Source organism: Lactuca virosa, chromosome 4, assembly GCF_052849685.1.
Source record: "Lactuca virosa cultivar CGN04683 chromosome 4, Lactuca_virosa_CGN04683_v6, whole genome shotgun sequence".
In the NCBI taxonomy this organism is placed as follows: domain Eukaryota; kingdom Viridiplantae; phylum Streptophyta; class Magnoliopsida; order Asterales; family Asteraceae; genus Lactuca; species Lactuca virosa.
The window spans coordinates 44,227,555-44,251,899 of NC_136429.1; the positions used below are offsets into that span (position 1 = coordinate 44,227,555).

At 33.2% G+C, this 24,345-nt stretch overlaps 1 protein-coding gene and 1 long non-coding RNA gene across 2 annotated transcripts; both read right to left on the bottom strand.

Moving 5' to 3' along the window:
* Positions 1 to 399: 399 nt before the first annotated feature.
* LOC145104366 (uncharacterized) lies at positions 400 to 3,413 on the bottom strand. Its single transcript, XM_079041629.1, has 4 exons — positions 3,404 to 3,413; positions 1,790 to 2,877; positions 743 to 1,712; positions 400 to 683 (listed from the first exon to the last, which is right to left on the bottom strand). The coding sequence occupies exons 1-4, from the start codon at positions 3,411 to 3,413 to the stop codon at positions 400 to 402; spliced, it is 2,352 nt and encodes a 783-aa protein (XP_078897755.1).
* Positions 3,414 to 22,548: 19,135 nt separating this feature from the next.
* On the bottom strand, positions 22,549 to 23,607 carry LOC145109830 (uncharacterized). Its single transcript, XR_013709244.1, has 3 exons — positions 23,340 to 23,607; positions 22,969 to 23,205; positions 22,549 to 22,896 (listed from the first exon to the last, which is right to left on the bottom strand). It is a non-coding gene; the product is annotated as an uncharacterized LOC145109830 (long non-coding RNA).
* Positions 23,608 to 24,345: the final 738 nt, after the last annotated feature.

The following is a 24,345-nucleotide window of genomic DNA, read 5'->3' on the forward strand; positions in this document are numbered from 1 at the left end:
TAAACCACATACAACACCTTTCAATAAGATGGTTGAACTTTTGACTATTATTGACTACTCTAACAAAAGCATGCATACTTGCACTAACATTTCAGTTGGGTAGTGATTTGTACATATCACTTTTTAGTCATACATAACAATTTATGCATTAGATGGTTGTACTATATAATTATATAAAACATAAATTGTTGTGTATTGCTAAAAAGTGTTGTGTACGGATCATCGTCCATTTCTAACAACTAAAATGGTGGATAGACCGTACACCAGTGGCGGAACTAGAAAATTTTGCAAGGGGTAGCACAAAAAAAATCCCGATAAAAGATAGTAAGATAATTTTTTTTAATTATGGTTTCATTAGAAATAACAAACTAGCGCAAAAATCTTACATAATTACATTTTTTAAAGTTGTCCTCTACGATTACCCATTTTCCGAAAGCGCTCTATCACTCGTTCGATCTTAACATCCATAAGTGCTTCTTTTTCTACACTACAAATTAAAGCATCATTCAAAAAATCATCACCAATTTTGTTACGTAAGTCGGTCTTCAAAAGCTTCATTGCGGAAAAACATCTTTCAACGGTTGCGGTTGCGACGGGCAAAACCAAAGTCAATTTTAATAACAGATAAACCAAAGGAAAAGAAAGATGTTTCCCGGTTTCCACCATCAAACGAGAAAAATTCCCTTCAAATTAGAAAATCTCTCATCATCAATCAAAGAGTGATAATAGGTTTCAAGTTGACCATCAAGATACACCCTTTCCGAATCATTAAAATCGGTTTTGTACAACTCGCTTAACTTCACCAACTTTGATTTGTCAAACATAGAAAAAGCATTACAAGGACTCAAAGCCGCCATGTATTCAAGCAAATCGGTGCTCACTTCACTAAAACGGTCCCCAAATTCTTGAATTTGCATATCCAAAACCGTGTTGAAAATATCAACTTCAAAGTGATGTTGATTAGTAACCTTGGTCCTACGGTTTCTTGGAGTAACATAAAATTCAGACATTTCCACAATTTTAATTTTATGTTTATGACAAAAGGAAAATACCTTCTCAAACATTGAAGGAAACCCATTATTTCTAAAAGCTTTGAATGTTTTCATCGTCACTTTTACCAAAGAAGCCGCTTCCAAAATATTTTGATCCTTTCTTTGAAGATGTTTTGACAAGGTATTCGTGAGACCAAAAATCTCCAACATCAAGTGTAAATAAAACACAAAATCAACAGTCTTGAAATACGACAAAATACCGTATGCTTGATTTCGGTTATTTAAACTAGACCCCTCCTCTTCAACATATTTAAGAACCTTGATAACCTCCGGAAACAAATTCTTCAAACTTATTATTGTTTTATAATGTGAGCTCCATCTTGTATCCCCAGCTCGAACAAGAGAAGTCTCCTGATTTAACCCTCTTCCAGTCTCAATTTCACCATTACCAATTTCTTTTTGAACCCTTTCCTTATAACTATCTCGTATTATATCTTTTCTTTTACAAGAAGCACACACCACATTAACCACCAAAGCTAATTGCTCAAAGAAATCATCAGCACCATCGTGGTTTTTTGCTACAGCCACAACCACTAATTGAAGTTGGTGTGCAAAACAGTGTATATAATATGCCGAAGGATTATCTTTCAATATCAATGCTTTCAAACCATTAAATGCACCCCGCATATTACTTGCTCCATCGTATCCTTGCCCTCTTACCTATATCAAATATATATATAAGAAATAAAATAGATAAAGATTCAAATACATAAAAAAAAGAATTCATAATTTCTTACCTGAGATATACTCAAGTTATTGTTGGTAAATACCGAATCAATGGCTTCTTTTAGAGTTAAAGAACTTGTATCCTTCACGTGAACAATGCCAACAAATCTTTCTTTCACTAATCCAAGGCTATTAACATATCGCAAAACCATAGCCATTTGTTCCTTTTTGGATACATCACTAGACTCGTCTACTAATATAGTAAACACATCATTACCAATTTCTTCACAAATGGATTTTATTATCTCTTTTGAAAAGCATTGAACAATCTCTTTTTGAATCTTTGGAGACGTCAACTTTTCATTTTTTGGAGCATTTTCTAAAGTAACCTTATAAATGCTTTCATTATGGTCCCGAAGGAATGATAATTCTTCAATGAAAAGGCCTTTAGAAATTGACCCATCCGACTCGTCATGACCACGAAATGGTAACGCATTCTTCAATAAAAATCTACAAGTATCAATTGTAGCACGTAATCGAATTTGATAGTTACTTGCTTCAACTTCAGTTTGCTTATGAAAAGCTTTACTAATGGATTGGTTTTTCTTTACTAGATTTTCACATTTTTGTTTTGCTTTGTTGTGATGACTGTCAACTTTACCTTCATGATCTTTCAATGATTTCTTTTTACTCCAAGTGTCAAAGCCTCCCGTCACAAATACATCTCTCCCCCCTTGTTTCCCCACAATATCTCCAAACAAGTAACAACATAAACAATAAGCTTTGTTCTCTTTTGTGCTATACTCTAACCAATTAAATTCATCAAACCATTCCCTTACAAAACGTATGTTCTTACTACCAACTTTTATTGATGGAAAATCATGGCCTTTTGGTTGAGAAGGTCCTTTAATCCAATATGCTATCCTTATTTCATCCCTTTGATTTGGATGATATGATGTAATTCTTGGTCTATCCGTCGGGTCCGAATGAAGATTATTAATATCAAAACTAGGTGCAATATGCTGTGATTGTGATTGTGGTTGTGGTTGAGGTTGTGGTTGAGGTTGAGGTTGAGGTTGAGGATGAGGTCTTTTTCCTCCACCACTTTCATCACTACTACCAACATCCAATGTCCTTTTAAAAAATTTCCAATTAAACCCTACAAATACAATTAAAGATTTAAAATTCACAATTGAAGATTTAAACATAATACAAGTGAGCAACTAGTTGGTTAATTAGGTTTTCAATTTGAACAAATAAATTAAACTAAATCATTAAACATTAAATCATCAAACATTAAAGATGGAAAATTAAATATTACTTGTTTCATATTCCGTAAGTGAGCCAATAGCGAAATTGGTGAATAAGCTTTGCCAAGAAAAATTATAGTGAAGCAGGAGGCAGCGGCAGTAAAAGGATGATCACAAGAACAGCAAAAATATATCAATTTCTTTTTTCCCCAGGATCCTTCGTAATTTAGGTGCTCACAAAACAAAACCCCATATTTTTTAATAAATGGGCTAAGTTATTCAAATTAATAGGCTATGGCCTATGAGCTTCTATTTTAAATATAATCTGACAGTTGGTTAAAAAGCATATCATAATTGACTTTGTAATTATATATATAATACTATTTCTATGGAAGAATTGAGGGGTAGCACGTGCTACCCCTACCAACTAATTACTTCCGCCCATGCCGTACACCTTGGTACGAATTGAAGACTTTGAAAATGAGAGATATACAACCCCTTCCTAAAAATATCAAGTAACTTACAAGAGGTAGGTGTTTCAGACAACGCATGATAGTGACACTATATTAACCATATATATTAACATGGGTCTATTTAGATTACATATTTAACTCCAATAAAAAGTAAGAATAATAATTAAAGTGATTAAATTGTTATTTATTAATTTATCAATCAAATAACTAAAATTAACTACAAATATTATTTATGTAATAATAGTCATAGGTTTGTTATGGTAATTTCATCAAACTTGAAGCTTAAGAAACGCTTTTAGGGTTTGAATTCATTATATAAGGAATGCAAGAGCAAAGGAGGCTCCTTATGCAAAAACCTTAATTCGAGATAGACTCTCCCTTCTGCTCTTTAGTTCAACGAGGGCGCAAGAAAGAACCTCCATAAGGGTTTAGCGGGTTTGCTTGTGCACCAAGGAATAACGAAAAGCTTGTTACTTTGAAGCCAATAGGTACAATTCCATTAGATGGCTTCTACTATGAATCATTGATCTTATTGACATCAAAATAGTAATTCTTTTAACCACTTATAGAGTGGGTTGTTATTTGTTGTTGAATTATGATTCATGGTTCAATCATGATGTTTTGTGTTTAGGGCTTTCGTTATGTTTTGATTAAATGGAATATGCATCATGATGTTGAACTATGATTCATGGTTCAATCATGATGTTTTGTGTTTAGGGCTTTCGTTATGTTATGATTAAATGGAATATGCATCATGATCCAACAGTGGTATCACATCCATTTGTTCATATTATTCGCACTAAATTGATTTTGTGAAAAATTTATTGAGGTATTGTAACGTCCATAGATTTGGTAGTCAATTTAGAGATAATACGCGTTAAAAATGACTTTTTGATAGAAGATTATTTAGGACAAATAATCTTAACAAAAGTTATAGTATATGTGACAATGATTCTATACATATAAAGAACGTTGAAATTCGACTTCGTGTGAAGAAGTTATGCTTCTTCGAAGTTTCGCGATTAAACCGGCACGACTCTACGTATCGTAAAAAGTCTATTTTTGATAAGTTACTTTTTAACCTACGAGATCTAAACAGAAGTCGTAGTAGTCGTTAAACTGAGAGCGTACATATAAAGAACTTCCAAATTTGACTTCGTGAGAGGAAGTTGTGATTTTTCTAAGATTCAGCGTAGGAGTATACAACTTAGAAGTCGGATTATAGACTAGTCAATTTTAGCCGAAACGATCTAAACAAGAATTGAAGATCTAGTTAATAGGAGTTCAACAATATAAAGACAGTCGAGAACAGACGTCAGACGAGAGAGTTATGAAATTTTTAACGGAATTCAGCAGTCTAAGCCTGTTAAAAATATAACTTTAAAAATGAAGTCAAAATTAGTCGACGGAGTCTAAACGAAAATTGTAGATGTCGTCGATAGTTACGCGTGGATTTAAAGATTGTCAAAAACGGAGCTCGTATGTGAAAATTATGAATTTTTGAAGATTTAAAATCTACATACGTATTTGTTTGTTGCCCACACCACTACGTTGGGCGTAGCCCTAAATTACGTTGGGCGTACTCACTATATTGGGTGTACTCCTTCCTGTTAACCTTTAAATAAATTGCAAAAATCACTCATTTGCGCACATCTTTTAAATCCATTTGCTCGAAGACTTCTTTCTTCTTGAGTCCAAGTCCTTCTAGTCCTTATAAGGGGTGTTTAGCAAGGCTCTAGGCAACAAAGAGCCCGACAAATAGAAGCTCTCAAGTCAGAATTATGCCAGTACAATTCCCAACCTTTCGCTAGAAATCCTTGTAAGTTAAGCTACACTCTATTTCTCTCAGTGTAACTTGTAGGTATATTCATCAGGCATTATTATGAACCTATAAATAAGATTTATCAGTAATTCCAAGTTGTTATACTAATTGATCTACTTATGGGAGAGGTGTGTAGAATGGTCATGTTGACTTGGTTGTTGGATTTCAGAAAGGCTATATGCCAAAATGGTCATGCCTCCCAACTGTCCTGCCTGCTTGATCCTTACTTGATAGATCCTAATGTAGATATTATTATTAGTGAGGAATCTATACAATAGTTATTATATTCACCATGATTACGAAACTAGACTAAGGATTAGCACTTTATGCATCTAGGTCTTTTCAAAGTATGAAGCAAAGCCTGCCGAAATCGTCAGTTAACCATTTTCATCAGGTGAGTGCATAGTTACTTTCATCTTACACATAGATATGAAATATCTAGATAATTACATCCTTATGTGCTTATTATCTATGCTGAGAATATTATGTGTTACATAAGATATTATAAGATGATGTTTAGCTGATTTAATCATATAAGTATTACACACACACTCACACACACACACACACACATATATATATATATATATATATATATATATATATATATATATATATATATATATATATATGTATGTATTGGGTAGTAATAGGTAATGGTTGATAGGTGATGATAAATAGGAGACGACTAGGAGATGCCCTGACCTTGAGTTGCGATGTTGCGATGTAGTCATCTACCGGAGTATAGATGGCAACCACTGACTAATCTAAACAAGTCATGTGGAAACACCGACATGCTTATAACCTGTAGGTGATGAATTACGAGTTCAGCCGATGTAGTAACTACGTATTCATGCGATGATACTCTAACCCTTACTGGACACGTATTTGGGGAGTAATCCGCAAAACAGTAATGTCTATACAATATAGGTGATGATCCTTAGGAAAAGTCCTTAGCAACAAACATATAAGGAAATGCGATGTAGGGGATGATACGTAAATGCGATGTAGGAGATGACCCTTAGGATAAATCCTTAGGGAAGAATAAATAAAGAAAAAGGGGATGGTTAATCGAGTTAATTGTTTGATATGAAATATGTGAATAAACAAATTAAATATATTATTGTGGTTTGAAAACCCTATGTATCTCACCAGGTTTCCCAACATGACGCACTCAGTTTATCTCTATCATAGTTATCGATGCAAAGATACATTACACTGAGAGATTAAAGGAGACGTAGATCATAGTATAAATTAATGAAAGATTTGTTTATGCTTATGTTATGTATCAGTTATGACATCCCAAGTTTTGAAAACATATAAATATCGAACGTTTCTTCATAAATGTTTAATGTTAATATTATATCACATTGAAATGATATTTTTGGGACCAATTTTGCAACAAAAGAAATACTCTGTTTTAAAATAAGCATAGGGATGCCACAGTTGGTATCAGAACATTAATTTAATCGAACTAGGAATTTGTAGGATTTATAGAATTAAACTTAGAATTCTAAGCGATGATCGTGAGGAGTGTGTCTATTATATTTTAGGTAGTACACATGAATTGACACAAGCAATAGCTTACTTTAGGATTAGATGCCTAATTTGCTTATTGTGCTAAATGACTTTTGAGTGATATAAGATGCCTTGAGATTCCTTAGGTAGCCTATATAAATTGATATTATTAGATTTAAGGTATGTTGCCGACCTAGAGTTAGGAAATTTACGTGTTCAGGTTTCTAAACGTTTAATTACGATATTAGAACTGGAATATAACGTTTCGGATTGATAAGGAGGATTACACGTCTAAACCTTCCTTATCTATATTCTCATCTCGGCACACTAAATGTCACTTTAGTATATAGAACAACATGGTGAGGACAAGAAGCAGATTAGGAAACAACAATGGAAACCAACAGCCTGTGCGAGCGATGGGTCGTGCACCAGTCATCACACCTGCACCCGAACCTATCACAATGGCGATGATACAAGTAATGTTAGACCGACAAATGGAAGAGAAAAGGACTCTACTATGGTACAGTATAATAGAACCTATTGCACCCATTGTGCAGCGTGAGTTAGAGGAGGAACAATCGAAGGAAGGGAATTACAGTCGAACTGTGAGTCAAGCTGAACCTTGAGTGGTAAGGAGGAACGATCTGAAAAGAGGGATTGACAAGTATGGGTGTAAGTATAACGACTTCTTGGGTGCGAATCCACCAAATCTTCCAGGAAGCCCAAAGCTAATAGATATTATGGATCGGATCTTCGAGATGGAGATGGTATTTGAGAGCTGCAACTGCAACAACAAGCAGAAAATTGTCTTTGCATTCAGAAAACTAAAGACCGGGGTTTTAAGTTGGTGTAAGTTGTTAGAAGATACAATGTCGCAGGTAGAATCCATGAAGATGTCTTGAGAAGTGTTCCTGGAGCAGCTGAAGATGTAGTACTGCTCAGAAGTAGATCTGATAGACATGAACATTGAGTATCATAACCTGAAGAAGGGGGAGATGAGCGTTGATGAGTATACCACCACATTCACCGAGAAGATGAATTATTCCCCTACTTGGTGCCGACTGAACTCTCCAAGATAGAGAGGTTTGCTAACGGGTTGCCGACAGAATTTGGCCCAACGGTGAAAATAGCAATTGCTTTAAAGACAGCCGTCAGGGCAGCCAAGAATGTGGAGACCTAACTTCAGGAGAAGGGTCTGGAGAGAACGGAGACCGGAGAGAAGAGGAAGCTGGAGGGATCTTTAAGATCCTATAAGAAGGGAAGATTAACAAATTCTGAACCGGATGACAAGAAGTCTGGGGTAGCAGCGAAGCTAAGTGGTGTGAGAAGTACAAGAAGAAGAACTTTGGAAGATGTGATGGAGAAGTGGATTGTTATAAGTGTGGTAGGGTCGGTCACTAATCAAGAGATTGTACATTCGATAATAAGAAATGTTACGAATGTGGAGATGGTGGGAATATTTCGAAGAACTTCCCAAAGAAAAACGAAACAGCAAGGCAAAATGTGCCGCCAAAGCCGAAGGCAAGGGCCTATCATATGATCCTTGATGAGAAAGCAATAGTTCGGGAATAGAGGACGAATTATTCAAGTATGGGATATGAAAAAGAATATGAGTAGTAATATAATAAATAGGAAAGCAATAGTTCTTGGGACGAGTATGAGTAGTAATATAATAAATAGGGCCTATCATATGATCCTTGATGAGAAAGCAATAGTTCGGGTGTGTAGCCTGATGTGATAGGAATATATCATAAATAAATCTTGAAATCGCTTTTCAAGAAGTAATATAATCCCTAATTATGTTATATGACTCAATGTGTTAAGTTGTTGTCTGATCTTCTTGGGACGAGTATGAGTAGGTGTGAAAGGTAGTAGAGGCCTATACTACCGGAAAGTGACAAGGTAACTAAGTCCTAAATAGTTAAGTTATTTTCTTCATTTCCATCATTACCCTTGTCTCGGTAATGACTAAAGAAGATGGTTGCTATTCCGACCCTAGTGGTCATATCAAATCGAGTCTGACTAAGATATATTCGTAAAGTAATAGACTTGGTTCTGAGAACCATATTCGACGTAGTGTCCGACTTTAGTCAAAGATCGAATAAGGAAAGGATCAAGGCAATCGACAGACAGATTGCAAATCGTCATTAGAGCTTAACACCCGATAGTTAGAGATTTCTACCTGCTACAATGGGATTTTATCATATTAGAACATGAAGGAAGGTATCCTTTGTGTTAGAGTCTGACTCAAAGAGACCTGAGTCTAGCCATTGCATCATACGATGGGAAGTCATTAGAACATGAACCATCGGTCCGACAGTCAAAATAAAGATTTTATGTCTACTCAAGAATAGTAAGTAGTCTCCAATAGAGACCGAATTTAGATGAAAGTGCAAGTGTAGAATTTAGCAACGTCAACAGTCAAGAAGCTTCGGAGTTAGAAACTCAATGTAAAGACATAAAGAGTTACGGTTATCACCTATGATGGAAAGGTAATGTGTAGAGTCGTTATAATAGCCCCGTTTTGTTGATGATTCTTGGACATAATCATCCTAAAGGGGAGCTAACTGTAACGCTCGTATATTCGGGCTAGTCAATTTAGAGATAATAAGCATTAAAAATGACTTATTGATAGAAGATTAGTTAGGAAAAATAATCTTAACAAAATTTATAGTATATGTGACAAGGATTATGTACATATAAAGAACGTTGAAACCCGACTTCGTATGAAGAAGTTATGCTTCTTCGAAGTTTCGCTATTAAACCGGCACGACTCTTCGTATCGTAAAAAGTGAATTTTTGATAAATTACTTTTTAGCTTATGAGGTCTAAATGGAAGTCGTAGTATTCGTTAAGCTGATAGGTTACATATAAAGAACGTCCAAAGAGACCGAATTTAGATGGAGGAACTTATGATTTTTCTAAGATTCAGTATACCTGAATACATCTTAGAAATCGAATTTTAGATTGGTGGATTTTTATCCAAAATGATCTAAATAAGAATTTAAGGTCTAATTAGTAGGAGTTCAAAGATATAAAGACAATTGAGAATTGACGTCAGACGAGAGAGTTATGAACTTTTAACGGACTTTAATAGCCTGTTAAAAATATAACTTTAAAAATAAAGTCAAAATTAACCGACGGAGTCTAAACGAAAGTTGTAGATCTCATCGATAGCTACGCGTGGATATAAAGAACATAAAAAACGGAGCCCGTATGAAAAAGTAATGAATTTATGAAGATTTAAAATCTACATTTGTATTTTCTTGTTGCCCACGCCACTACGATGCGTGTAGCCCTAAATTACGTTGGGCGTTACCTGAAATTACGTTGGGCATACTCCATCCTGACAGCCTATAAATAATTTGCGAAAATCACCCTTTTGCTCACATCTTGCAAATCCATTTGCTCCAATACTTCTTTCTTCTTGAGTCCAAGTCCTTCTAGTCCTTAGGGGTGTTTAGCAAGGCTCTAGGCATCAAAAATCCTGAAAAATAGAAGCTCTCGAGTAGGAATTCTGGCAGTAAAATTCCTGACCTTTCGCTATAAGTTAAGCTACACTCTATTTCCTTCAGTGTAACTTGTATTTATAGTCAAAAATCATTATTATGAACCTACAAATAAGATTTATCAGTGATTCCAAAGCGTTATACTCATTGATTAACTTATGGGATAGGTGTCTAGAATGGTCACATTGGCTTGGTTGTTGGATTTCAGAAAGGCTATACGCTGAAATGGTCATGCTTCCCAACTGTCCTTCCTGGATGATCCTTAGTTGATAGATAGATATTGGGATTAGTGAGGAATCTAGACTATAATTATCATAGTCACCATGATTACGAAACTAGACTAAGGCTTAGCACTTTATGCATCTAGGTATTTTCAAAGTACCAAGCGAAGCGCTACTGAAATCGTCAGTTACCCATTTTCGTCAGGTGAGTGCATAGTTACTTTCATCTTACACATAGATATGAAATATCTAGATAATTACATTCGTATGTGCTTATTATCTGTGCTGAGAATATTATGTGTTAGATAAAATATTATTAGATGATGTTTAGCTGATTTAAACATATAAGTATTATATATATATAAGTATTCTATATATATATATATATATATATATATATATATATATATTGGGTAGTAATAGGTGATCGTAGATAAGAGGTGATAGATAGGTGATGGCAGATAGGTGATGATAAATAGGAGATGACTAGGAGATGCCCTGACCTTGACTTGCGATGTTGCAATGTATTCGTCTGCCAGAGTATAGATGGGGACCACTAACTAATCTAAACAAGTCATGTGGAAACTCATGTAGGCTCATAACCTGTAGGTGATGAATTACAAGTTTAGGCGATGTATTAACTACGTATTCATGCGATGATACTCTAACCCTTACTGAACACATATTCGGGGAATAATCCCCAAAACAGTATGGTCTTTGCGATATAGGCGATGATCCCTAGTTAAAGTCCTTAGCAACAAACATATAAGGAAATATGATGTAGGCAATGATAGGTAAATGTGATGTAAGATATGACCCTTAGGATAAATCCTTAGGGAAGAATAAAAAAGAAAAAAGGGGATGGGAAATCCAGTTAATTGTTTGACATGAAATATGTGAATAAACAAATTAACTATATTATTGTGGGTTGAAAACTCTATGTATCTCACCAGGTTTCCCAACCTGACTCACTCAGTATATTTGCATCACATGTATCCACGCGAAGATACATTACACTGAGAGACTAAAGAATACGTAGATCATTAGTATTAATTAATGTAAGATCTGTTTATACTTATGTTTTGTATCAGTTACGACATCCCAAGTTTTGAAAAGATATCAATATCGAACGTTTCTTCGGAAATGTTTAATGTTAATATTATCTCAATTGAAATAATATTTTTCGGACCAATTTTGCAACAAAAGAAATACTTTGTTTTAAAATAAGCATAAATAAAATTTTTAAAATAACCGTAAATTTGGGAATGGTACAGGTATGATCTTATAAACACGAATGGGAAGTTGTGTATATAAAATATACACATCTACATTTTCAAGAAAACAAATTAAAATGCATAAAAATGAATTTATCATTAGATTTAAGTGTTTGAATTTGTTCATTGTTTCCCTTTTATTTTGATTCTAAAATGTTTTTTGTTTTAATGTTTTTAGAGTAAATTACACGAATGGTCCCTACGGTTTAGGGTAATTTGCGCGTTTGGTCCCTAACTTATTTTTTTAACTCGGAAGGTCCCTACTGTTTGTTTTTGTTACGCGTCTGGTCCCTGTCTTACCTAAAAAGACTATTTTTCCCTTTAGTTTTTAATTTATTTAAATAAACACACCCTAACCCCACCCCTCACCTTACCTTACCTACCCCATTATTTTTCCCTATTTAAATAATAGTTTTTTTAGGTAAGACATGGACCAAACGCGTAACAAAAACAAACAATAAGGACCAAGTACGTAACAAAAACAAACAGTAGGGACCTTCCGAGTTAAAAAAATAAGTTAGGGACCAAACGCGCAAATTACCCCAAACCATAGGGACCATTCATGTAATTTACTCATGTTTTTATTAGCATAAAAACATATGATAACAAAACATGTATAGCTAGTAGAATATATATATATATATATATATATATATATATATATATATATATATATATATATATATATATATATATGACAAAGAAATATGTATCATTGAAAGTTCTCTCGTAAATGAAAGATGATATATATTTCTCTATCGTAAATTTACAACAAACATTTGTGACATAGAATTACGACAAACATTTACGATCGTCATTTTGATGATATATATTTATCTATCGTAAATTTACAACAAACATTTGTGACATAGAATTACGACAAACATTTACGATCGTCATTTTGTATGACATAATTTTTGACATTTTATTGAAACACATGACAGACAATTACCCCCTACAATTTGTATGTCATGACTTTATGTTTTTACAAATATATATATAATTTTTTTCAAGATTTACATATTTAATATCATAATACAAAATTATATATATATATATATATATATATATATATATATATATATATGTGTGTGTGTGTGTGTGTGTGTGTGGATCCACCATGGATGCCCGTCAATATTTATTTTCTATCGACCAATTATCACCTATATATATTCCTTTTGGGGCATCCGTGAATAAAGATGTTGATTACGATTGAGTGTGTGGTTAATGGAGTATGAGTGATGGCATAAAGTGGAGTTGAATAAAAGAATTCAATGATCACTCTAACTCTTAAATAAGGTTCAATAGAGATAATCAAATGATGATTATTATTATAGCCATAAAGCAAACCGTTTGGTGAGAAGTTAATTTATGTTCGTTTATTTAATAACCGAACGAACATGAATAAGTTATCTCGTTCGTTTAGTTAGCGAACGAAAACGAACAATGCTCTCGTTCGTTCATTTATGTTTGCTAACATTCGTTTGTTTATGTTCGTTCATTTATTTTATTACAAATAGACACATGCACAAACACACACATGCAAAAATGTTTATGTGTTTATTCATTTAAGTTTATTTGTGTTCATTTAATTTCATATATTTGTTTGTTTATGTTCATTTAAGACGTTTGTAGTAGTTCGTTTATGTTATTTAATGTTCAATTATTCTCTTTTAAGTTCATTTGTGTTCGTTTATGTTCGCTTATCAGTTAAACAAACGAACATAAACGAGCACAAATTATGCAACCCGCGTTCAATCGATTGTAGGTGTTAAAAGTAAAATCGAATATGTATTTAATGGAACATGTGTCAATCCATTGAACTATATATAGTTTAATGGATTGTAGATGTTTTAAATGATATATCCCTATTGAATTATGCAACCCGCGTTTCTTTCATGCTATCCGAATTCAATACCTTAGATTCACTTGTGATCCACGAATTTCCTTAAGAGTTTGTGTTGCATTTTGACACAACCGGAGATCTCACTCTACACAATCAAAGATCTTTGCTTTTTCAAGTTTAGCCCTCCAGTTTTAAAGCTAGCAATTCTGATAATTTTGATTTTCTCTCTTATTTACAATCTCTCTGATTCACAAAGCACCCAAAAAAATGGATCTCTTCGGCTTTAGTCTGAGGTCTCCGGTTTTCTGATACAACCTCTCCAATTTTATTAAAAATACTATATTTTTAGTTTTTTCAATCCTCTTCCAATTCAACCTCTTTTAACTATCCTTTTCTCCTATAAATATAATCTTCTTGAGCACAAAAATAATATTTATCTACACCATATAAGTCTTCGTTTCAACAATTTTGAAGATTCAATCATGCAAGAATAATTGGAGGGTGCTCATCAATTAACCGTTCGGTCGTTTCAAGTATTTCGGCTTGGCGTGCTATGTTTATTCTTTTTTGAAGATCATTATGTTGCGCTTTTTCTAAGAGATGGAAGGCTAAATTCTTAAAGATTACTTTTGGTAAGGTTTTACGATGTTATGATGAATAAACTTTGATTATTACCTTTATTTCGAATGATTTCTAGTGTTATTATGTTTTTTTTACATTAATCATTCAACTAGTAGTACTTGAGTTTGTGTTTTACTTTCGTGTTTGTTATTTTAACTAAAATATTGTATTTCCAATTCATACACCGTTTCGAGTTCAATTAGTATAGGGAATAAGATGGTCCAGTAAATCAACATACAATATTCATAATTTTTAACATGAAATATGCAACATTGTAGGGGTTTAATTGTAAGACATGATATTGAAAAAACTAGTTGTGCTTAATCCAATATGTGTAGGGACTAAGACAATTAGTTAGATCAACATATCGTATGTCTAAAATTAATTTCCCTAAAAATTATATATTTGCATGCGAATTAACCTAATTATGTCTATCTAATTAAGTTGGAATATATGAGAGGATAAGTATGGTAATTCTAATAATCTAAACAACCGAACCATAAGTGATCTTGTTTACTCTAATTAATCAATTGTCAATTCTAAATATATATTTTGTATTTACATAGCTTTGAATTTTTTAAATTTATTCACAATCATTTTAGCAACATATTTTTTACTTTTAATCAAGTTTATTTATTATTTTACACACATAAATTTGACCACAAAATCCTTGTGCAATCGACCCGACTTTCTCTAGCTACCTAGGTTTATTTGGTTATTTTTTTATCATATCAACGACAATCGATCAAATTTTGTCACCGTTTTTTAGGAGATTGGGTGTTTAAATTTTTTGTTTAAATAGTGTTATGCAATAACCAGATTGGAATTTACTTTTTGAAATTAGGTGTTATGCAAGTTATTATGTGGTTGGGGATATTGGGCAAAGGGTGAATAAAAATTATGTTGCAATTTATTATGCAAATAATATATATATATATATATATATATATATATATATATATATATATATATATATATATAAAAGCCCAACTCACTTTCACTACAATTGAAAAATAGTTGTTTGTGGTTGTTTTTGCACCAGATAAATTCAAATATTCCATTTGACATAGCCTTATTAGATGAATCCTCCTTCTCCAAGGGTTTGATTTGGAAATCCGAGACAAAAAGGGTTTTGAGTATATAATGGTGGATCACACATATTGACATATATGATTGTTACCAATAATAACTCAGGAAAATATTCAGGGATGAGCATATTGTTGTTGTAAATGTGATTTTTTTGCTAACATAGTCAATTCCTTTACAGATAGAAAAACACCGCCACATTATAGTTCTCAACAAAGGAGGTACATTTATTCATATGAAAAGTACTACATATGGGAGGATTCGGATCTCTTCAAGATTAGAGTGAATCAAGTGATTAAATGTTGCATACCGTACATGGAGCAAACAAACATTCCTAGTTATTGTCATTCGTATGCTTGTGGAGGGCATTTTAGTGACAAAAAGACAAGAAATCATATCTAGAACACGTAGAACATATGACTTCCCATAAGGGGTGGTTCTCCACTACCATGAGCAAATGGTAATTACTTGTTGCCACCTATTTATCGCATCTTTTCAACATAACCTCTTGTCGATAATATATATATATATATATATATATATATATATATATATTATCAGTTATAAGAGAAACAAGAACTTGCCAATGAATTCAAATTCAAGTTAAATGATACAAATTCACATCACTTCCCTAAATTCTAGTAAATGTTACCCGTGATATAAGAAGAGTTGATTAGCAAGAGTTTGGTCACAAATCAACAAAATGGGTGATTGAAGTTATAAAGTGAGAGTAGTAGTGTAACACTTGGTTCATTATACTTTTCAGTTTAGACCCTTGGGGTGTAATGGTTTGCAGAATTGGTCCCTAGGGAGCAGAATTGCCAACTTCAGGAAAGATGGAGTACGCTGGGCATACTCCTTGTTGTTGGGTGTACTAGCAGATGCTGGTCGCGGAGCTCATCCACGTACGTTGGGCTTACGTGGAGTACGCTTAACATACGTAAGCAAGTTGGAAACCCTAATTTTAGGGCTTGTACCCTATATATGACATAAGATAGTCTCATTTGGCCTTGTTTAACCAACCTCCATACCTTTGAAAACCCTAATTCGTCCCTTAGCCTTTGAGTGGTGCTTTTGAGCTCTTGTGAATCTTTTCTGGTGTATTTTGTGCATCTTGAAGGGGAAGGAGAAGGTTGAAGACTCATCCTTTTGGAGATGACCTTAGATCCAGCTTTAGCACCTTCATTTCATGGCTTCTGAGGTATAAAGTTCAAAGCTTGTCATATCATTTCATAGATATACTCCTTGGCTTGTTTTTTACTATTTTGGTTCCTTTTTGGTTAGTTTTGTGAGCTAAGGACGTTTATGGAGCTTATCATTGTAGATCTGGGCATATTAAGGGTTTCTTAAGCATAAAGGTGCAAACTTTATGGTGGGAATGGTCTCATGCATGTGTTAAGTCATTTATTAAGCTCTTTTGAGCTATAGAGCCCCATTAAGCCACGCATGCACGTAAAGTTGGCAACTTTACGTGATAACCCACCTTAGGGAAGTCAGATCTAAGGTTTAGGTCGAAGTCTTAACCGAATAAGTGATGAATGAAGAATGTTGGGCAAGCTGGGAGTATGTTGGGCGTACAAGCTGGTACGTCGCGCTTATAAGCCCCAATGCAAGTACGCTTAGCGTAAGAGCTGAGTACGTCCCGCGTACTCAGCCGATGGGCTTCGGAATGTTTAGGCTCACGGTGTTGGGCTATGCTTGGACTCAAGATGTTTAGGGCCTTGTTGGGCCATCAGAATATTATTTTGGGCTAATAATATTTTATTGGACCTTTGGTTGAATGCCCATGAAGGGGTTTGGACCTAATTTGGAAAATTGGTCCATATTTGGGCCTTGGATGATTATTTTAGAATTTGGGCTTTTTGGACATTTGGATTGGACTTGGGCCTTGGGCCAATTTAGGGAAAGGGTAAATTAGGTCTTCTTACTTAGAATGGACTCCTTGTGTGATTCGGGATCTAATTATTAATTGGATGTTATTTGTGATTATAGCGCGGGGATATTTAGCGTGCCAGCAGTCAGAGTTTTATCTGTGAGATTCAGCAGCCTGAGATAAGTTTCCTCACTGTGCTTAACGGGTCGAAAGCACCAATTCTGGCCCATGGTTTGATGTTTTAGTATGCTAGTTGTATGCTTGACTCTTGCATATGTTATGTGTGTATGTTTACCGGGCGAGGCTCGATGTAGGGCGAGGCATGATGGTTGTATTGTATGCTATTATCTTTGTGATTATCGCATGTGTTTGTATGTTTATGTGATTATATGTTTATATGTATACTGGGCGGGGCCTGATGACTGACAGATCTGTATACCGAGCGGGGCTCGATCCCATGCGGGTCCCATTATGTGTTTATTTATGTATGTATGGTATGTGGTATTTTGGGGAACTCATTAAGTTTTATGCTTACGGTTTTCAGTTTATGTTTCGGGTACTTCCAGATCGAAAGGGAAGAGCCCGGGATGATTGCAGGGCAGACACCACCTTTTTCCTCATTTTGAGATTTACTCCAATATGTTTTGATGTATTGACATACTTTGATCTTTTTGGGGTTATATAACAATGATTGGATTAATGTTTTTATTAAATCAAAAATGAAAATTTTGGGCCATATTTTTGGGACGTTACAAGTAGTGACCTAAATGGTTAAATGTTGAAATGAAAATTTAAATGATAGATAATCATTGACTTATTTGAAGTGTAAGTTTTTAAAATAACTCTCAGCAAAGTACAGAAAAATGGTTAAAATTTAGGCACAAAAGGTAAATCTTAAAACTTTCTATGTGTGTGTTTGAAAGAGAAAGCATGAAAGGAATACTGACTTGTTGGCAGATGAATCATGAGGCAACAACTGTTATACAATGTCCATCACATATACCAAACACTCACCACTGCAAAAGTATACATTGCATATCACTACCATTTCCAATAATAACCATAACCTTCTTTAAAAGATAAGTTCTTATGATTCTAGTACCTGGTCAACCCCATATAGTTACCATTGGTAATAACACATATCTTATAATGGTAGTTTCTTCCCAGTTATGCACACATACATGGGATCCGACACTACTCAAACTCCAAATGGTACCTTATTAAACTTACATGCAATTTCAACCTGCAAGAAATCAAAAACTCACCCATGTAAATATCAACTACTCCAACTCCAAATACAACCTTATTAAAAAAATATAACGAAAATTGTAAATATTATTAAAACAAATACAACTTAACATATAAACTCAATTTGTAAATAAGCATATAACAACATATCTAATATAAAAAATTTATGTGGATTTAGGCAAGGTAACAGCCTCTACTAAGATTTTAGAAACTGCATTCAACTTTAGTGAAAACGACATAGAATTTGAAGTTAAAGATATCATTCAAACAATGATACATTCGATCAAACAATGACACGTCAATTGGAAATTGAAACTAGAATCAAACGAGAGACTACAATACAAAGAAACTAATTATTCTATTTGATTCATGTATAAGAATAAGTTCACTAGTTATTATTTTGAACTTTTGAATCAAAATGAAAGATCATGCAAGCAAAATCAATATAATAATGAGGAATTTCAATTCCAAACAAAACATATTGAGTATCCATGAACCATAATCTACTAAACAAAACTAGCATTAAAAACTGAAAACAAACCTAAGTTGTGAGAGAACAAAACCACTAGCCTCTTTAATCTTCTTTTCAAAAATCTTCAAAATAAGCTTAGCCTTAATCACCATTGGTTGCGACGACATTACCAAGACCTTTGGGATGCTTTCTAATTCAAATGTGTGTTACTCTTACATGGTCACCTTCTTACGATTCCTCTTCAATCTCGTTTTCATGGTTCCTATATTATACCAAACAATTTCAAATCGTTGATTCCATAAAGTACATTTAATACCAAATCAGCAAAAAAAAATAAGTGTAATATATAGAATATCGTAACACAAGGTGTTGGTTTAATGCAAAGATGAAAAGGCAAAGACTAAGGGTGAGGTACGAACATGCGAGGACCAAAGGAGTTGACATTTGTTGGCATTGTTACACTGAGGGTAGTGGATATGGGTCACCGTCTCCATACCATTTTTGTGTCACCTCACATGTCATGTCACTCCCCACACCACACCATATTTAGTATGAAATACTCTTCACATCAACACACCACTCTAATTTTCATGTCATCTTTTTTTTTCGAGTTATTCTTTTCTTTTCATTTTTTCAATAATTATAAAAATAAATTATATAATATGTAAAAACATATCATTTAAATAAAAACATACCATTTAAATTAAAAATAAAGATATTGTAAGACCAAAAAATGCTACGATAAAAAAAAAGATAACTAATTTAAATGTTTTCCCCTATTTTTTTTCACGGATTTGTGCCTTCAACGCTTGCAACACTTCTACAGGCGTCAAACCTTCGGTTTTTGTCCATATGATATGTTGTGGTTGGGTCTAGGTGTGGGTTTGGGTTTGGGTTTAATGGAGGAGTGATTGGGTTTTGATCCATTTTTTATTTTTGAGGTTGTGAAATTGTGTAAAGTAGAAAGAAAGAAAAGAATGATGTAAAAAAATTGAGTGAGGTGATATGTATTCATAGGTAACAAATAATTCGACCGTTACAAACGGTCATATAACCGTTCCCCTAATTTTTCTTGTGTTGAGTGACGTTGAAGCTGCAACATGAAGCCACAACATGTATAGTCTTGGCGGTGTTCCCATTGCCTCAACGATGTGCAGGCATGCCAGCTCAGCCCCCTCCACGGTTTTTTAGACCTATACCCATAGCTTGAAGAGTGAATAAGGTAAAATTAGTAAATTTTGGTAGAACTGAAAAGTCAAAAACCCTAAGAAACGGTGTAGTGCATTATAATAACTTGTATGAAAATAAATCTATAATTTTTAGTGGTGTTTAATATCTATGTGACATTAATGCTGTTAAATCCATTAATTTTTTAGAGACAAAATGTCACAAAAACATAATATAATAGTATAGACAAAGTATGTTAGGGTTTTCTACGGTAAAGTCTTATTATTTTTGGAAATTTTTTATAGTCCTAAAAACAATTGAAAAGAAAAGTATAAACATATTTTTTCGTATTTATATGTATTTTTACACATTTATGTATTTTTTTAAGTTATATATATATATATATATATATATATATATATATATATATATATATATGTATATGTATTTTAAATGTATAAACGTATTTATTTTGTATATTTATATGTGTTTTAAGGTATTTTACATATTTTTATGTATTTTTAAGTGTTATTTTTTATGTATTACATATTTATATGTATTTTTTTTTAAGTTTTTTTATATAGATGCTTATGTATTTGTTATGTATTTTATATGTATAACCATATTATTTTTATGTATTTATATATTTTTTACTTCAAGTGGTATTACCCTTTCATCCTATGTTGATAGCTTCTTTGAGTATATGTGGATAGTTTTCCTACATACCCACATATTTTAAATTTTTCTGATTCGCTTATCTTAAAAATAAATATGCACATACAAAAACTTGGGGTTCCCTTAAGGCCATATGAGACTCATAAAGTTTTCTTACATGTGTTCGAGTCAATTACCTTGACTTAAAACATAATAAAAACATTGTCGTTTATATTTCATTTAACATATATAATATCATTCGCTCTTAAAAATATTCCACTTTCACGTTTTTGGTGTTTATTTGCAATGACTTGATTTGTAAATATTTCTACCTATTGTTATGAAATATTTATAGTTAAATGAAGACCCAGCACGCCGTTGGCATAGGCTTGGATTGGTCGGGATATCTTTTGATTATTATTTATTGGTTGAATTTTATAATGTGTTTTCGATTGAATGAGATGAATGTTCAAAAATGAGGAAATTTACGTATTGGTTTGGCGAAAGAAATCAATGGATGTGTAGATGTTGTGGAAGAAATTGATTGGAGCTAAAAGCAGTGAAGGGTTGTACGTGGACGCGTGTGACGGTGATCAACAAGGAGAACAAGTAAACAGATCACACTGGCTTCAACAGGGATTTAAAAGAAAAGTAAGGAGGGGACGAAAAGTGAAAAGTTTAAAAAGTTGTATGGCCAAAAACATGAAACATGAATTAAAACAAAGTTCGTAACGACCACATGATAGAGTGAAGAAAATGTAAAACCTATAAAAATTATGTGGCACAAGTCTAAAGAGGTTAAAAGATTACTATTGCTTAAGGCTTTATGCTTTAATTAATTAACTAGAGAAGTTTCCCATGCTTTGCATGGGTTGGAGGGTTTGGATTTGTGTTTGTGTTGCTAATTCTGCCAAAAAAACAAATTATATTTAAAAAGTGGATTAGGTAGCCACAAACGAAATAGAAAAATAGAATAACATAATACAAATCTAATTTTGTTGCCACAACCACATATTGGAAACCTATGTTTGCGCATAGCAAACAGGAAAAATGTCATTTTTAATCATAAATCAAATACATGGAAATATGAAAAGATGCAACAAAACTTCTTTTTCATGTTCTTCCGGTCTTTGATTCAAACTCACAATACAAATGGTGGTCTACTCATCTGGACCTGGATGTATACATGAAAAGCCAATGTCAAAACATACACATCACATGAATCATGGATCATGATATATAGAAAGTAACTTAACTACCGGATTGACAAGAACATGTTTAAATCTAGACAAATCTTCTTGAGTTTCCTTCAAGATCTGGTGCAGTACATTAGTAAGTTTACTGCTAATATTTGGGCTGCAAATCACAAATAATAATAATAATAATAATAATAATAATATACTTTAAGGACCTTACATAAGGTTTATTTGATTTAACCTACACAATCCGACATTATTACAAGATATAAATTATATTAATAAATGATACTTATAATGTCATAAACTATAGAAATATTATCTTAAAGTTAAACATACACGTTCAGGAACATGTTATGGGCAGCCATAAACTGCATATAAGGATACACTTTGGTAATTTCCATCAAAGATCCATCCGGCAACCAAAAACAACGACATAACTCACTTTCAAAGTGAAAATTGAATTCATTTATACATAATAGTATTGTACATGCAAGTCTTTGTCCATGAATCAACAATCTAAGTTCCAACTTTGAGGTATGAAAGTTAAATACAAATTAAACATATCCATGATTAAAATTGTTGAAAAAAGCCAAAAAAAAAAAAAAAAAAAAAAAGGAAAACAAACGAAATCCATACCTGGAGTAGGAAGGGTCTTGTTCCGGTCAACTACTGCATATCGTTTTCTCAGTTTCCTTGTTTTTAAAGAGTGAAAAGGTCATACTTGGCGGAAACATACCAATAAATCTTTTAACAGTTTAATCACATACAAAAAATAATCTTCGTTTTAGTTAACATGTGGTTCACAGTTGAACCCATTAAGACCACTGAAACTTGAGGCATATCGTGTACCTGTTAAATTCTATTAAATCGACATTTGTTAGTAAAACATTTAAAGTTTTTGATGGTTGCCATCAATAACGTCAGCTCTGTTTCATATACATATGCCTGGTGATAAATTTAAAGGAAATATTAATAAATAAAACCCAAAAACCAAAGAAAACAAAGAGAAGTTCTGACCTCCAAATTAGGGTTCAGGCCCAGCCTCCCACCTTTGCTCCTCCCCAATCGGCCGATGTTTGTTTATCCTATAAGAAAACAAACGCCAACCGATGACAAAGCAAAAGACTAATATTCAATCCAAAGCCTCCTTCAAACCAAAGCCTCTACTTCAAATAAAAATAGATACGTGTGACAGCTAGCGTTCTTCAGTCTTCAAATGGTCGTCTTCGATGCCATCGGAGTAGCAGCAGAAGTCTGCCCACCCAAAAATGAAAAACTTCAAAATAAGAATTATCTGAGCGGTTCTCAAGTGCGAATTATGGCCGCAAAGGTCAGCTTTTTTCAAAAACAAAAGCCAAATTGAGCATAGAATGAAAGAAAAATCGAACCTGGACCATGTGAAATCAATGATTTGTGAAAAAAAAGTGGGGCGTACAGACGGCGAGCAGGCGGAGGGAACGCATCGGGCTATAGTGGGTGGAGCAGACAGCAGACAGGAACCAGCAGTGGAATTAAATTGAGGGGAAACAACTTTGATGGAGAAAGAAGGGGAGGGCAGATGCTAAGGCCAGGAACAAAGCAAATGTCGGAAATCGATTAGAAGCAAATGACGGTGGTTTAGGAGGAGGCGATTAGTGTCACATAGGTGGAGCAAAATAAAACCCACCGACCAGATAAAACCCCCAAAAAATTACTCAAAGAGACGCAGACACAATGACAGGGTAAATAAAAAGTAAACAAATCAATACCATATGGACCAATAACAACAAAACAAACAACATAAGGAGATAAAGTGACGAAAACGAAGGAAGTTCACTGTTTCTAAAGGAACAAAGTTTATATATATATATATATATATATATATATATATATATATATATAAAAAAGTAAAAGTTCAATAGAGAACTATTATTAATAAAGGAACCAAGAAATCAATCCAACGCGTCAAAATTTAAAGCGATCAATGGGAAAATGAAGGGTTGTAGACTTTTACAATGGACGCACATGCATCGGATTATAATTAAACTCACTTCTTTTTTTTCGTTTAAAAATTTTTTAGGCCATTTTTTTATCGAAAAAAAAAACCGAATATATCGTTGTTCACGATTTTTCGTCCTTTTTCTATAGATATCAATTATGATATATATAAAAAATGAACTTTTTTTTTCGAAAAAAACTCACTTCATTTTCTTTGTTGAAAAGTTAATGTCTACTTATATATATAAAAAAAATTAATAAATATATCAAAATTCATACTTTTTGATATATTTTAAACATAGATTCATATTCATGTTTAAAAAAAACGTTATTTCAGTTCAGATTCACATCGTGAATGTTAAAAATTGAAATATTTACAGTTTAGATTAACAGTGTGAATCTACACTGATCGATGTT

Excerpts from the sequence above, each read along its gene's own strand:
- LOC145104366 (XM_079041629.1), bottom strand. Across the intron at positions 1,713-1,789 it reads ATAACTTGAGTATATCTCAG|GTAAGAGGGCAAGGATACGA; the intron begins GTAAGAAATTAT and ends TATTTGATATAG. Across the intron at positions 684-742 it reads GGAAAGGGTGTATCTTGATG|GGAATTTTTCTCGTTTGATG; the intron begins GTCAACTTGAAA and ends TCTAATTTGAAG.